The sequence below is a fragment of the Oncorhynchus nerka genome, linkage group LG27 (genome assembly GCF_034236695.1).
Source record: "Oncorhynchus nerka isolate Pitt River linkage group LG27, Oner_Uvic_2.0, whole genome shotgun sequence".
NCBI lineage: Eukaryota > Metazoa > Chordata > Actinopteri > Salmoniformes > Salmonidae > Oncorhynchus > Oncorhynchus nerka.
In genome coordinates, this window is record NC_088422.1 from 60,129,016 (window position 1) to 60,146,599 (window position 17,584).

General features: G+C 44.4%; 1 protein-coding gene across 7 annotated transcripts in view; it reads right to left on the reverse strand.

Annotated features, from left to right (window-relative positions):
* The window catches only part of LOC115112075 (diacylglycerol kinase zeta-like), a 121,882-nt gene that overhangs the window by 85,721 nt on the left and 18,577 nt on the right, over positions 1–17,584 (reverse strand). Inside the window, exon 1 of one of the 7 annotated variants that reach the window (XM_029638835.2) lies at positions 13,577–14,398. The exons of 5 other annotated variants lie outside the window; for them this stretch is intronic. In XM_029638835.2, coding sequence (XP_029494695.1) covers positions 13,577–13,791 — 215 coding nt within the window. In that variant the 5' untranslated portion in view covers positions 13,792–14,398. Of the gene's footprint in view, positions 1–13,576; positions 14,399–17,584 lie in introns of those variants that run through there. One more of the 7 variants, XM_029638837.2, reaches the window with a different exon arrangement.

A 17,584-nucleotide genomic window follows, 5' to 3' on the forward strand; every position in this document is an offset into this window, starting at 1 on the left:
GGTGATACAGCCCCCCCGCCGCTCACTGCAGCGCTAGATAGAATTTGGTGGAATAACGCAAATCTACGACACATATAAACGCTCTGTCGCAGCGAAACGACTAAATACGATTGTGATAATATGGCATAAATATTTTATGTGACACATTTGGGTCGCTGGGTTCATCCTTTTCCTTTTCGGAGACCTCTGCTAAGCAAGGAGGAATGGAGCCGACCTAATCCCGGCCCTCCCCCTTTGACCTTGCAACCCCATTGAAACTCATTTCACCTGCCAATGAACATTGTCCATCTTCTCTCTCTGACTGTAGGCTTCATCCCTCATTGCATGGTGTGATCATCACACCAAAATACATCTACTAAAATGAGAGGGAAAGACTAGTGAGAGTAACGTCCACTTCCTAGAATGACACATATGGTCTATAAGGCTAATTTATATAAACGCACGTTTCGTTAGATTGTAACTTTCCAACAGTAGCCAGTTGACAGCGAACATATCCTTGTAAATTCATTTCTGTTGCAGATATAATAGATAGATGCCTTCATCAGTACCTCGGCTAACGAAATGCGATGTATGCTCACTGTCCAAGTTTTCATTGGGCTAGATCAAATATGCTATTACTACATGTATTATTAGCCGACATTTATATATTTTTTAAACTGGCAGAATAATGACAAATCGTTTACAAAATGATGCAGAGGATTTTGTTTGCAAGCCATGGCCAAATCGCATTCCTCGAGCGAGCAAGAGAATGGGATAATGTTGGCACATTTGATCAAACGGAAAAGTATTCTTATAGCCTGTTTGAAATGAAATACTCTTGCATCAAATACCCTACTCCTTGAAAGTTGTGTAGTGATCATATTTAGCGTACGTGATGAATGATGACCACTGCAATCATCAGCTGCGGCGTCGCTCATTGGACTACCCCGGATCATGGAATAGGCTATGTGAAAGTTTATAAAGACAAAAGACAGACCCATCCCAAATCAAATAATTCCATGTATGGTTGACATGACAAAGGTAGGCTGATATTCTTATCTAAAATGTGTTGTGAATGTGTGTGTTTCGGGCACAGGACTTGAGCCTGGATGGACTCGCGCAATATATTCCAAAATTCTTAACAAAATACACCAACAACATCGTTTAGTAGATAAAGGTTGTGAGGATAGTGTTTCTGATCAGATCGACAATTATCTTCCAATGTATTCGTTTGGCTACGTTACCATCTTTAGAGCACAGCATTTTCTGCTTGGTTTCAAGAGCATCGAAAGAGAGGCTACTAGCGAGGTCTGATGATGCTTCTGACTATATTGGAAAAGGCGTGTTGTAAAATGCTAAATATGATGTAGGCTATTTTGAAAGCTGCCAGTGTGTCTGTTTTTGCATGAGATGGCTGCTGTTTCCTCCTTGCTTGGCAGAGATCTCAGAAAATGTACAAAATGTGACCCAAATTTATCACATCCCATCTCTCACAATTGATCGTATTTCCCGAATTTAGTATCTTCGTTGTGACAGAACGTTTATATTCGTCGTAGATTTGCGTTATTCCACAGTTATATCTAGAGCTGCAGTGAGTGGGAGGCTGTATAACCATGTGATGTAGCTCTCGCTCAAGGTCTACCTCGCTCTCCCGGAGTGAGAGAGGTGCGCACTTTGACAGACAGTCCAACAACGAGGGGTTTGGGAACATAGACAAATTGTAAAAATGTGCTGCTATTCCCCTTTAAGACAGGTACAGTATTAGTGATGAGAGATGGTTATTTGAGCATAAAACATCAATCCCCCCCCCCGCCCTTCCCCCCAAGCAACTTTGAAATATTGTGTTGTGAATGCATAATGATAGGATACTGACGCAGACCCTTTGAAGGAAATGCAACACGCACACACACACACACACACACACACACACACACCTTGTGACAACGACATGACATGCTCATTAAAACACACACTCCCACAGTGAGGTGTCCTGCAGTTCTCAGGTCAGTGTGCTCCAAGAGCCCCCTGCTTACTGCTAAAAGGAGCGCCGAGGTACTGGAACAGCAGATGCATCCCCCCCCCCCCCCATCCCCTTCATCTCTCACCCACTTCCAGTCATCCGCAGATGCCTGAGGATTTGAGCTGCGGATTAATACTGTGAAAGGGATTGTAAACAACAACAGGACTCCTATACAGTTACCGTAGTGTTACTTCAGCACTAGAACATAAAACTCATCTTTTGCCAGTAATCCCTGTGATCACCAACTCTGGCCCATCCAATTTGAAAATCCTGCGTAATAGCATACAGTAGGATATATTTTTTAGGAAAGAACACTTATGTTGCTAATGTATTGTCACAGAGGCCCATTCAGGTAAAAAAAAAAAAAAAATGAAGCCTCCAACTAAATATAAAAACAAGACACTAAGTACATTTCCAGTCCATCCTTTATTTTTAATGCTGGTTTAGGTTTTAAAGCTCGGGCCATTTATAGGCTATTTTTAACCCTCTTACCTATTACGCAACACAACACATATCCCTTATCTTGAAGATTTACAACAGGACAGGCAGGCAAACAGGGGCGAGACAATACAAAGATGCACCATGTCCGCTTTACGAGACAGGAAACATCTTTCTGAATGACATTGTTACTAGCTCTTTTAGCTTAATTTCAAAAGCAGAAGGTAGGTCTTTTCAAAATAGATTTATTTTTCCATTTCAGTTTCCACAACTGATGACACTGAGTTGAAAATATAGATTCTTTCAAATGTTATTCAGATAACAGAAGCATAATACAATTGTCTCCTTTCAGAGCCTGGAATAGATTTAGAAACTAATACTAGACCATTATCAAAATATGAAATATTTAAACATGTGTTCCCTAAATATAAGTTATGACACTATTTTTACAGTGATAAGAAGCTCAACGAGAACATCAAACACAAGTTCAGAATTTGACCCACAGTAAAAATAAAATACTTATTTAGTATTGCTTAATAGCACTATCTTTTTATTTTTATGATTACTGAACAACCTCTATAAACCTGACACAGATGACTTTGTATCCAGTCTTTCTGTGTCTCACCTCGCCATTGTGCCAACCAAGGTGCTGATGCACCCTGTATGTGCTGGCTTTACCAGGCTTGGACCTGATCCAGGGGGAATGGTGGTGTCATCATCAATGTGTTAGATGGAGAGGCAGGAGGGTTTCTAGCATTAATATCCTGTGAATCCCTGGGAGAAGTCACCTTAGAGTGCAGCCAGATAGATTGGGCCCCTGGGCTGGGCGGGAGGGAGGGATGATTGGTGTGAATGGCTGTACCCTGAGCTGTTTTCAGCAGAACAGATGGCCTTGAGGTTTCACTGAGAGGGCACAAATAATTAGGACAGAAATTAAATGAGGCCAAGGTTGTTTCTGGTAGCCTGGTTAAACCCGACTGAACACTACTCTCACCATTGTACATGGTTGAGGCCAGCATTCAGTCTGGTTTTAGCCAGCCTAGGAATCTGTTTGCAGCTAAATCAGTGTACCAGGAATGGATACTAGCTATCTTACTGTACACCAATCTGAATCTGAGCTCTCCATGTCAAGGCTACGAACGAATAGCAGATGAGTCAAGCCAGCACTAAGTGACAACTTAAATGGCATCCACTGCAGACTGTGTCAAGCTAATGCCCTGGCCGTCACCGTTGTGGAGACTGTTAAAATGACAGCCTATCAGTCACTGGGCATATTTCTGACTTTCCTTTGAATTGAAGAAAAAAAGAAAAGAAAATGTTATAAGTGTAAACATTCTCACTATATATCATAACTGAATTTCCTGGCTTGTAGAAGGTGCCGGAAGGGTCGATCCCTAAAAACTTGTTCCTCCTTAAAATATTTGAGAGCTCGCAGATTTAACCCTCAAGTCGTTGTCTTAAGTGTCACCGCGGGAATTGTTTTAAATCCCAATGTATTTCTGAGGGATGTACAAGTGAAAGACAGGCAGAGTTAATGGCAAAATGAGATGCCCGCAGGTGTAGAGTCCCATGACCTACATAAATCCCTCACAAATCCCTCAAGGAAGACTATTCCTTCCTGGTTTATTTTTCCCTGATAGGTTTGACCTTAAACAAAATGTCAGAACAGTTTAGTTCAGGTTGAATAAGGTCAAATCAATTTGTGAAGGAGTTCTTGAAAACCATGTCAAATGTTCTACTCCTTATATCAGCCTCTGACTCATCACTATATTGTGTCCAGGCCGTTACATTGCAGAACCAAGGAAACACAGCACTGAGAGCTCATCCAGTAACATAGGACCTCTCCGGTTAGTGAAACATCAAGCCAGCATCAAGCTCCTCTTACACAAAACTAAGACTGATTTACACATGGCTGGAATGCTGTTTCAGCCAATCAGCATACAGGATTCAAACTAACTGTTTTGTGAAAAAAAATTAAAGACCCACAGAATGTAGAGATATTGTATCTCATATAAAAAAAAAAATTAAATGGTAAGAGTGTCTGCTAAATTACTAAAATGTCAAAAGTACAGTACCCTACTGTGATTACTTTCAATTAAAATTGTCAAAAAGAAACAAAAATATTGTCTTAGCAAAGAGCAATTTCTCAAGCAAGAATTTTGCGAGGACTGTCTGAGAGTGGTCTGGGTGGGGAGGCCATAACAAAAAAAATTGCCGTTATTGGCAGACAGCTTTGGAACTTTAAAAAAAAAAGAAAAGAAATTTGAGTCATTTAGCAGACACCCCTGCCCAGAGAGACTTACAGGAGCAATTAGGGTTAAGCGCCTTGCTCAAGGGCACGTGGACACTTTTTTTCACTTAGTCGGTTCTAGGATTCAAACCAGTGACTTTTCAGTTACTGGCCCAACGCTCTTAACTGCTACGCTACCTGCCGTGGTCTATTAACAAATGTATCGTCTGGTGCTGTGACGAGGCAGGCCAAAACTCAATTAAACCAAAGCAGGCTGAAATTGAAGGCGTCCTTTTCAAACAGCTCGTACACTAAAAGGCATTATCTTAATTTTCACAATTTCACAGTATTATTCCAACCTCATTGTGTGGAAATGTATATAAAACACAGAAAAATGTAGTTTTGACTGCACTGGGCCTTTAAAAGCTCAGCAGAACCTCACAAATGCTGTCCATCAGGCCTGAATCCAGTCAGATGAATGATTGACCAGGGTAAGGCAGTTCAAAGGTCTTTGTGTCAAGGCGTGGTGCCAGTTGTAGTACTCTAATGAGGTAGCTGAGGACTTTCCAATCCCAATATAAGACTGTGGTTAAATGTTAGTGGTCACAATACACTATGCATAGGTTTAATTGAAAACAAATACATTCCCAGAAGAGGTCTCTTGGCTAAGCACAGGCCATATGTGTGAGTGTTTATGGTGTTTCAGTTCCAGTATCTGTATTTGTCTGTCGGCTACGGTTTGATGGCTTATGATGTACCTCAACTGTATAAGAGTGCCTCTCTAGTTTCCATTTAGCCTACTTTATCCCTAATGTACATCCCGGGAACACAGTCAATACAGCAGTTTTGCAGGCATTAACTGTCATACACTAGCACTATATAAGTTGCTAGCGGAGTTTTGAAAATACTTCCTGGAGTCAATAATAATCGCCAAGAAGGCTTTATATTGAAAGAAAGAATTGAAATATGAAGCTAGTGCTGAACTTAAGATACTGGTTACTTGGGGTCTTCCCAAAGTCGTAAAACAAATCACTATACTGGTTTCTAAACAGGGTCTGTTGTTTTGAAACGTACGGAAAGAAGGCAGATGGAGACTCGGCTTGGCTACGGTAAGACGAGCTTGAGTAGAGAGAGAGGAAATAAGGAGGAGGGCCGGCGTCACGGAGAGAGACGTCTGTGCCCCTCGTCCCTCAAGAGAGAGCAGATGCAAGTCTGGCAGATGGGCTGAGACCCTTCGCATATGTTAGGAGGACACCGCTCCTAGCGTTCCCGGTCTCATCTTTGGCTGCTAAAAATCAGCTTCTGCTCCTCTTTCCCTTTCTATTTGTATCTCGGGACCCGTCACCACCCTCTCTGTCAGGCAGGGCGAATGTGACCTCATTTTCTTGTATAAAGTTACTACTAGTTGCTGGTGGTGGTTGTTGTGCAGAATTTTACTAGGCCCAAATGCACAATGAGGATTGGTACAGAAAGTATATTGGTTCAAGACAGTCAAGTGTTGTACAAGTACAGCACAAGTGTTTTGGGGCCTTTGGCCAATAAAGAGACACTCAGATCATCCTGATCTTGCTTTTAAAAATGTTGAGACTCCTCGTTGACCTCAAACTCTCTGGAGTCTTCTGGACGGTTGGCCTCCTGATTGGGATCACAGATCACTCCATTTAAATCAGTAGCTAATTAAAACAAGAGCTCACACTGTATATAGGCCACCATATGCTGTACTGTTGGGCACCATCAAGGGCCATGGTTCTGGAACAATCCCAGAAACAAAGTTCACGGTTGAACTTTTCAAATGGTTTTATAACATTGCTTCAAATGCATTTGTATGGGGCTGTAAATGCGTCACAGTGTGATATTTGAAGGTAAAAAACTTATAGCAAAGAAATAAAAAATAGCAGTAGGCACCAGTCTGACAGCCTTGTGCCAATCTCAACAGGGCAAAGGGAGCAGTAAGTGACTGACTCCGTGAACTGATCTCTGGGTCGACCGCAGGCAGATCACGTTCCCTGCGGCCACTGAAAACCATCAAAACAAAAAGGCCCCTACAATGCCTCTTTCCTGGAGAGTGATGAATGCACTATTTTGACCATACAGACATATTAAAACACATTGATTATAGATTCAATAATACAGTGCATTCCTGAAAGTTATTCAGACCCCTTCCATTTTTCCACATTTTGTTACATTACAGCCTTTAATTTTTTTTCCTCATCAATCGACACGCAATAAATACCCCATAATGACAAAGCGAAAACTGATTTTTATATATTTTTTGCTAATTTATTACAAATAAAAAACAGAAATACCTTATTTACATAAGTATTCAGACCCTTTGCTATGAGACTCGAAATTGAGCTCAGGTGCATCCTGTTTCCATTGATCATCCTTGATCATCCTTAAGATGTTTCTTGATTGGAGTCCAACTGTGTTAAATTCAATTGATTGGACATGATTTGGAAAGGCACACACCTGTCTATGTAAAGGTCCCACAGTAGACAGCGCATGTCAGAGCAACAACCAAGTAATGAGGTCGAAGGATTTGTCCGACGATCTCTGCGACATAATTGTGTCAAGGCACAGATCTGGGGAAGGGTACCAACACATTTCTGCAGCATTGAAGGTCCCCAAGAACACAGTGGAACTCCATCATTCTTAAATGGAAGAAGTTTGGAACCACCAAGACTCTTCCTAGAGCTGGCCGCCCAGCCAAACTGAGCAATCTGGGGAGAGGGGCCTTGGTCAGGGAGGTGACCAAGAACCCGATGGTCACTCTGACAGAGCTCCAGAATGCCTCCGTGGAGATGGGAGAACCTTGCAAAAGGACAACCATATCTGCAGCACTCCACCAATCAGACATTACGGGGTATGAATACTTTGAGAATGCACTGTCCATATACGGGTATCCCTGGTGTTCCAACTGACAAGAAAAAAAAAACTTAAACAGGCAGAGTAACATATAGACTCCTTGTGTTGTGGTGTTGCTCTGGCTCTGGTCCAGTGTCTTCGGTTGCCAGGGAAATGGGTGTTGAGGCACTCATGGATCCTTAAAGCCTGTTTACCTATAGATTCTGGGTCAACACACCTTGCGATTGATTTTCTCTGCTAGAGGTATCAGGCAATCAGTGGCATTCTCAGTTCATTTATTATAGCCAAAGGCTAAGGGAAAGTATTAGACAGATCTTTTCTTAGCCAATGTGGATGGTGGATGACTGAAAATTAGGTAGCAATTTCTAAATATTCCACAAGGTAAGTGTTTTATAATAAAAAACATCCCATCATCAGGCCATGAAAGCTAACCATTCTCATAGCTAATAGTGACGGGGGGAGGGGGAATCGATAGTTACATATCGCAATATTATTTTTGGACGATATTACACGGAACAAAAATATAAACGGCAATATGCAATCATTTCAAAGATTTTACTGAGTTACAGTTCATATAAGGAAATCAGTCATTTGAAATGAATTCATTAGGATCTAATCTTTGGATTTCACATGACTGGGGATACAGATGTGCATCTGTTGGTCACGGATACCTTAAAAAAAGATAGGGGCGTGGATCAGAAACCAGTCAGAAACCAGTCAGTATCTGGTGTGACCACCATTTACCTCATGCAGTGCGACATCTCCTTCGCATAGAGTTGATCCGGCTGTTGATTGTGGCCTGTGGAATATTGTCCCACTTCTCTTCAATGGCTGTGCGAAGTTGCTGGATATCAGCGGGAACTGGAACACGCTGTTGTACACATCGATCCAGATCATCCCAACATGCTCAAAGGGTGACACGTCTGGTGAGTATTCAGGCCATGGAATAACGGACATTTTCAGCTTCTAGGAATTGTGTAGAGATCCTTGCGACATGGGGCCGTATATTATCATGCTGAAACATGAGGTGATGGCGGCGGATGAATGGCACAACCATGGGTCTCAGGATCTCATGTTGTCTTTGTGCATTCAAATTGCAATCGATAAAATGTCATTGTGTTTGTTGTTTGTAGCTAACGCCTGCCTCCATGTGCTCCCGAGTGGCGCAGCGGTCTAAGGCACTGCATCTCAGTGCATGAGGCGTCACTACAGTCCCTGGTTCGAATCCGGGCTGTATCACATCCGGCCGTGATTGGGAGTCCCATAGGGCGGTGCACAATTGGCCCAGTGTCGTCCGGGTTAGGCCGGTGTAGGCCGCCATTGTAAATAAGCATTTGTTCTTAACTGACTTGCCTAGTTAAATAAAAGGTGAAATAAAAAAATACCATAACTCCACCACCACCATGGGGCATTCTGTTCACAACATTGGCATCAGCAAACTCCTCGCCCACATGACACCATACATGTTGTCTGCCGTACGGGATTCATCCATGAAGAGCACACTTCACCAGCGTGCCAGTGGCCATCGAAGGTGTGCCTTTGCCCACTGAAGTCAGTTACGACGCCAAATTGCAGTCAGGTCAAGACCCTGGTGAGGAGGACGAGCACGCAGATGAGCTTCCCTGAGACATTCTTCAATTGTGGAAACCCACAGTTTCATCAGCTGTCCGGGTGGCTGGTCTCAGACAATCCCGCAGGCGGAGAAGCCGGATGTGGATGCCCTGGGCTGGCGTGGTTACACTTGGTCTTCGGTTGTGAGGCCGGTTGGATGTGCTGCCAAATTCTCTAAAATTACGTAGGAGGCACACATGGTAGAGAAATGTACATTTAATTCTCTGTCAACACCTCTCGTGGACATCCCTTTAGTCAGCATGCCAAATGCACGCTCCCTCAAAACTCCCTCAAAACTTGAGACATCTGTAGCATTATGTTGTGTGACAAAACTACACATTCTAGACTAGCCTTTTATTGTCCACAAGATGCACCTGTGTAATGATCACGCTATTTAATCAGCTTCTTTGATATGCCACACTTGTCAAGTGGATGGATTATCTTGTCAAATGAGAAATCCTCAATAACAGGGATGTGACCAAATTTGTGAACAAAATTAGAGAGAAATAAGCCTTTTATGCATATGGAACATTTCTGGGATCCTTTATTTCAGCTCATGAACACTTTACGTATAGATATCGGACTCCAAATGCTTTTACTTTCATTTCCATGACCGATCAAAACATACCATGCTCTCTCTCGTCTCTCTGCAGCAGACACACGGCGATCAATCAAGTTTGTAACATTAAAATCGCAATAGAATCACATGAGAATCACAATACATATCATATCGGCACCGAAGTATCGTGAGAATACCATATCGTGAGGTCGCTGGCAATTCCCAGCCCTAATAGCTAATCCTTATTTACCCAACGCATCACTAGAAAGACCCTCGAAGACCCTGCTTAAGGACTCCTTCAGTGTAATTGGATGAAGTCAATCTCTTTATTGCGTAACCCACTGACACACAAATTCACTATGAGCATTGTCCTCGCGGCACGTGTCTCGATACGACGGCTGACGACAGGGTCAGAACTACATCCCGTCGGCAGGGAGACGGGTTAAAACCCGATAAGCCCTTTACGACCTGACGGCAAATCAATTAGGCCGATTTCAAAAAACGGCCTGCTTAATTAACACATTCCTGGTGCCTGACACATTCAAACTGCTGCTAAGCTCTCCAGAGACCGTTCCCGCGAAAACACACGGGCCACCCCTGAAGTCCATCGAAGCCCGTCTCCAAGCTACGCGGTGACATCAGCGGTGTCAATGAGCTACTTGAAGTGTGTTCCTTGTCAGAGGATGTTCATTTTTAAAAGATAAATGGATGCGTGTTTAGAATGTCCAGACAACATGCAACTCAAATAGCGAGCAAGAGGAAGTAAGACACATGTGACTACCCCCCCCCCCCCCCCCAATAGAGTCAATCCGTGGATCGGATTAGATCATTATTTGATCTATTGTGAATCCCATGAAAGCATATCACAGGACCATTTGCCACAATGATTGCTCGACTTTCTGGCTATTTCCCACCAGGCTAAGACTTAAGTATGTCAGCTTTTGTATTTTGTAAGAAGACTGAACTGGAGATCATGTGGGCTATAGTTATAGTCTTTAAAAAAAAAAATCCTTCTCAACTCCTCCTTTCCTTCATTCCCTATTTCTACATCCATGTGACCTGGAAACCCATATCAACAAATGTCAGTACGGTTTAAACAAAGGGAAGAAGTGTGTTCCCACTCTGTTCTCACTCGCCTGCTTCCACAAACCATATGGACACTGTCCTGTAACACATCATCAGTGACTCCTTATCAGAGGCCCGGAGCGGAACTAAAATAGCCTCATCACATTTTCTTCTGTTCCTAATGTCTTTTTGTCTCTTCCCCTCCTCTCTCTCCTTTCCATGATCCTTCCTTCTGAGGGTCGGGGCCTCTCTCTAGCAACGCGGCAAACCATGGGTTGGGAATTGTAACGGGTGAAAGGTTGTTAAAAAGGTCCTGGACTTGTGATCCGTAGTAGGCCCTAACCCAGGCAGCCAGGTTCTGATGGTCCCCAAATGAATGAATGACCTCGGTTCAGTTCGATTACAGCAGACACAGGAGCTACTGATGTTGCACTTCCTGTTGCTTCAGAAAGGACAAATAAATAATTGTGTTTTTGACACCATAGCACCTTGTTAGAAATCAATGGGCCTTGGAGTCTGTCGACGTCAAGTTGAGATTTCTCCTTGAGATGAGAGGGAGAATTGGGGCGGCGGGGGGCATGAATGGCTAAGAGGTCTGATCCAGGTAGCCCCCACCAGCTCTAGCTCATTAAAATTCCACTGAGTTAAAGAGGCGGGAGACCCCCGACAAAATGCCCTCCGTTTTGCGCCATCACAGCCAACCGGGAGCATGTGTTTTACTCAGTGCCACAGAGATAAACACACTTAAACAACAGGAAAGCAAACAAACACAGCCAGAGAGAGAGAGAGAGAGAGAAGGAGAAACACAGAAAGAGAATGACTAAAATGGAATTCCTACTCATTGTTGCGCTCAGCAATGGTATCTCGCAAAGGTAGAGCACAAGAAAATGTTTTACAGCACTCTGATCAGGACGAAGGTCATTAGTGGTCAGAACATTGCTTTGCACACTGCATGCAAGCAGAGACGTACTCCGAAACGACTGAATATGTCCATATTTGGTTATATCAACGCACTAAACTGGGTTCTTAAATTGAGTCATGCATTTGATGACCTAAATTAACTAGGATAGTATGTAATTAGCTCATTAGCTAATGTGCCATGACGTCGGGAGTACCGCAGGTGCTCTCAGCAGCGGGGAGGCATGTCACGTGTCTCGTTTGAATGACATCACTGCCGGGCACATCTTGTGTCAGTGCTGACTTCACTTCCGACCTGGACCTTAAATCCGTCAGGACAGCGTTCGCTGACATGACCGTTATCTCAGCCCTCAAACCCTAAATCTCTACACAAAGGCTCTTCTTGGATTAGCATCCACCAGCAACACATCCTCAAGGACTCCTCTGTTCAGTCGCAAACAAACAGTGATACAGTGTCACGCTGTTCCTTCTTGTCGTTTCTCATTATTTCATTTGCATCAAAGAAAATATTGTGTGAACTAACTATGAGCACTAAGATGAACTCAGCGGTGACTCGGTTGGCGAGGACGGTGCTGTGGTAAGTGCCATTGTGACTGATTGATCTGAGTCACATCTCCCTGTGTAATCACCAGCCAACAGTCTGTGGACCCCAGGTCTCAGCGGAACAACACACACACACACATCTAAACTCCATCACACGGGTCTCAGCGCCCTGGCTCAGATTAGCCCAAACTTCATCTCTGGAAAGCCTTCATCTTTTCATCTTGTGTTTTGTGCTTTGAAGGGTTTCAGGGAAGGCAGGAGGGAAACAGAGCAGCTAATTAGGTTTAAAAATAACCTCTCGGGGAGAGAGACATGTAACATTCTCATCCTGTTCTGCTCGGAGGGTGCAAGGCTTCGAAGTCTCATTGGCCGTAGCCACCTGTGGGTTACAAGCCGAAAAAATAATTGCCAGGTTTGCTCTATCTCCGCGCTATTAGGGGATCTAATTCGGGAAGGACAGCGGACAGCATACCAGAGCTAGATGTGCATGACAGTAGGGGGAATTCTGGGATTTGACATTGGCGTGGTCTCTCGGTGTGTCATGACCATGGGGACACACTGTGACACCACTGTGTGACCGTTATGTTGCTATGATGAGAATGAGTCTTACGCCCTCTCAGAGAGCAGAGGAGATGATCAGAGTTTCCTAATCAAGCCTCGACTCTTCCACTGGCCATGGAAACACTCACTCACTCTTACTAAATCAATCCTTGACTGTTAATCTCAGCAGTCTTTACCTCCTACATGTCCTCACTCCTTCGAAGCTAGTTTGGGCAAAGTGCATCCCATGCTGTAGCCTACCCAGGCAGTGTTTCGCCGACTAGCAATACTGCATAATGAAACACGAGTGCTTCATTCATGCCATGGTGTTACGTTGCAACACTCAGCGACAGGGTATGCAAGGGTTGGAAACAACAAACTAGTCTTTGATTCGTGTGTGGACCGTACATCAAGGTCAGACCAAAAGCAGACCAGGCTGTACTGTATAGAGAGAGGCTCTGTTCTAAAGACACAGATCAATCCCCCATACAGTAACTACTACATACATACATTACATACATACATACATACATTACATTACATATACATACATAACACACCATACACACCATACATACCTAACGCAGATACCTGTACTACAGCTGCCTGAGAGGGACAACTGCATGGAAACTAACCCGCTCACACACAGCCCAGTCATTATTGGCATATGCTGGAAACTCACACCTGTTGGTGCTGCTACTAAGTAAGCATCCAGGAATCAAAAATCGGCCACTGAACATTTACAGGCTCCACAGCATTGTGATCAACGCACTTCAGTGGCTTAGTGAGACGTTGGTCTGTGTCTTACCTCCTGCCGAACAGTTTGAGGCCAGTGAAGGGTTTGCTTGGCCTTCGGCCCGCGTCCGGGTGCTCCTCGTCAGGTAAGAGGGTGGAGGGCAGGTCTGAGTTGGAAGAGGAGGCGGAGGTGGCCGTGACGGCATTCTGTCCGTCCCACAGGGAGCCCGGGTTTGAGTCGGACCCAGTCAGGCCAGGCCCTGCCCCCTGGTCACACTGTGGCTCCATGGCAGTCTCTCCGTCAGCCACTAACGCAGGTCCACTCCAGAGTAGGGGCTCAAAGTGCTCCAGGAGTCACAACGTCCTCATGGCCGTAGCCGCAGCAAAAATGGCAACAACAGTAATTCTCTACCGGGCTTACCTCAGTCACTCCCACCTTCCTTAGACCAAACAAGATAACAGAGAAGAGAAAAGTCAGAGAGAGATGCTCAGGCTCCCAGGTCCTGATTAGCCTCCATGTGGAGTAAGCGTCCCATTCTGCCGGAGAGAGAGGTAATCCTTTGAGCCATGTCCTGTATTATTCTTTGTCTCTCCCCTCTGTTGCTCCCCTTCTCTTTCCCTCAAGTTCCAACAGCACACTTCCACCAGCACACGTCCTGCTGCAGATTTCAATCCCGGAGTCCTTGATCCATTGGCTTCAAGCAGAGGTTGCTTCTTAGGATTTGTTGTTTCCTTCATTCCTTTTTTTCTCCCCTCTCCTCTGCTCCTTCTCTCACTTCACATCCCCCCTCCTTTGAGAACCTCTGTCTTCCGTTTCCCTGATCCCTCTGCTGTCCGTACTGCTCTCCCTGCTGCTCACGCTCAATTATGCACTCACACAGCTCCCTCTCTCAGGACTGCAACAGTCCAGGAAGTGTCAAATCCAGAAGAGGGCACTCATAGGACCCCAAGATTAGGTGCCTATTCAGCTGCCTGCTTGTTTTTCCTGTCTTTCAGTGTGTAGCTTGTACTCTCCACTCACTGCTCTCTCTCTTTCTCCCCCTCTCCCCTCCGCTGGTGGTTCATTAGAAATACATGAGAGACAAGGAGAAGGAGGGGGAGAAGGAGGAAAGCCCAGAACACTCCACCATAAGCCCTGTGTGGTGTGGGAGTACGACAAACTCCCTGTGACTGCTTGCCTGTCAGTGTGGAAGTGTGAGTATTGTGCTAGACACTTCCCACTGACACAGCCAGCCAGCTTGTTCTCGCTCAGTCGCCAAGTTGCTCCGCCTCACTCACAAAAATATCAGAGACAGACAGATGTGGAGAGAATCTAGATGGACGGGGAGCGTGTGTGTGTGTGTGTGTGTGTGTGTGATGTCTATGTTCCATTTGTTGATCCAGTCGATTGCTCACTTTTTCTCTGTGTGGATAAGAGTTTCCAGCTTTGGCACCAAGAACTGCAGCATGTTCAGTTACCAGCCTACTCAAACATTACATAAAGACGGATAGAAAGCCCACGCCATCCACTTGGTATGGCTTAAAACGCACACTATAGAGTGCAATGCGTCAACACTGCTGGGTTCAGCTGTTCCTTCATCCGGGCCCCCGAGTCAACGGATAACGGTTATAGCAAAAACTTTACTCTGTCTAATTAGAAAATGTCAACCGTGGCGTCTATGAAGTAACAGCCTCAGCTGGGGAGTCCTCTCTTCTCCCCCCACCCCTCCCCGACACATTTATTGTCTTATCTTTATCTCATCTATGGTCAAACAGTAATACAGACTCTCTCTCTCTCTCGCTCTTTGTCTTACACACAAATAGTGATTTTCCGCCTCTATTACATTGGCATCAGATTGAGATAACCGGAGGAAAGTGTCCACCCACCATCATGTATGGATATGAGTCACCTAAATGATCAGGCGAAGGAGACCCTGGACTGACGCCATCAGAGGATCCCTAAAACAGGCTCCTCGGTGTCTGCTGGGCAGAAAATAGGACGGCCCCAGCCCTGTTCATTCGTTTAGTTGTCCTCAAAATGGGAATATCTTTCAAATAAACCATGTTAGAAATAAGGTTTTCAGCAGACTCGCCATCTCTAGAAGGTGTACGTGCGGCTTCATACTTGCGGATCAAATCCACACCAAATGCCACGTCACAAACCAGTTAGCTCCTCGTCCTGCTCCCCTTTCTAATCAAGCGAATCAATCACCAGGTGTTTAGAGCGCCCTCTGCATCAATAATGCATCAGGCCACGAGGAGGAAGAGAGATGGGAGCGTCACACAGACAGGGCTGGATACAGGACTCCAGTTAGTCCACCAGACGACCTATTAGTCACAAAACAACAGTGAGGAAAGATACACGATTCCTACAAGAGCCTCAAGCAACTACCACGTCACTAAGCCAGACATAGGCTACCAAGCAAGACCACGGTTGATGTTACCACTGCACATATGTTACTACATGTGCAATTGAGAGTTTTTGTGTCAATGCGAGTCACGCCATCGAGAGCTGGAGAAGAGGAACCTCACTGATAAGCAGCAGGTTCAGGCTTTGGAGGCTCTGACCGTGCCCCCCCCCCCAGCACTGGTCACACCAGGCACAGTCTCAGCCTAATGGACCACACTGCAGTTAACAGGATCAATTAGAAAGCGTTAGATCCAGGATATGGGGTTCTGCTGGAGTGCCTTCCCATCTGGGATCATGTCACGCCCCAATTACATTATGGGGGTGGGCTGTTTCTGTGGAGAGACCTTTCATCCCCTGTGATTCAAAAAGCAAGTGTCTTCTGTCCGTGTTGCAATCTCTTTATAACAAACATCACCGTAGGTCAATATCACTGCAATGTTTTATAGTTGGTCGATATTTTATGACAGTGCATTCAGAAAGGATTCAGACCCTGTCACTTTTCCCACGTTGTTACATTACAGCCTTGTTCTAAAATGGATTAAATTTTTAAAAATCCTCAATCTACACACAATATCGCATAAATGACAAAAGTGAAAAAAGTTTTTGAAATTTTTGACAATTTATTAAAAATAAACAGAAATATATTATTTACATAAGTATTCAGACCCTTTGCTGTGAGACTCGAAATTGAGCTCAGGTGCATCCTGTTTCCACTGATCATCCTTGAGATGTTTCTATAACTTGGAGTCCACCTGCGGTAAATTCAATTGATTGGACATGAAAACCTGCTCCAGAGCATCACTGGTAAAATCTTATCGAACTACAAGACAGCAGTCCTTTAGATTATAGAAGGATCTGTGATTGGGATCTCAGTAGATGTGGTTGGTTGGTCATTAGATTAGCTGACCAATGAGAGCATTAGTAATGCCGTGTTTTTATAGGCACTAATGGAGGCTTACTCCGTCATGGGACTAGGGGAAATTAATAGGATTTTTGGAGGGTTTTTGGATAAAACACAGAAAATAAGGTCTGTGGTTAACACAGGCTTAAAACATATTATACATTCTGTTCTAGGAGATCATCTTCATCAGCTAACGTCACTTTTTTTGTGAATTTTTAAGCATTTAAGTAATCAAAACAAGCACATAAAGGCTTCATAATTCATGAAAAGGTCCTGTTAACTGACGTCTCATAACCTCAGACCTTATTTTCGGTGTTCATCCCAAAAAACCCATTCTTTCCCCAATTCATTTCCCCCATAGGAATGGCCATCGAACCAGAGGTAGAAAATGCTAACTCATTTCCGTTTTTTTAGAACGACAAGCTGGAGAGATCTATTAGCGGTTGGGACTGGGAGAAGGGGCCAAACAGAGCTGCAATTCATGCAGAGGCTAGTATATCCCAGGGGGAGAGGGGGAGCATTGGAGGGGTAGTAGAGAGCTAGAGGTAGACTGGGACAGGACTCTACAGGTGAGGAGGAACAGCGGAATGTAGAGAAGCAGATTATTGGGGAGCACCAGGACCTGTGGGGTTGAGGGAGAAGGCCTCATACTGAGCACTGAGCAGACAACCTTTACTGTGCAGATTGAATAAAATCAGTATTTCCCACTTGAAACAGTCATCAGGCCACCGCATGGCTACAACATTGTGGCCATACAGTAAATACAAGGGGTGCAGAGTCCACAGACAGCA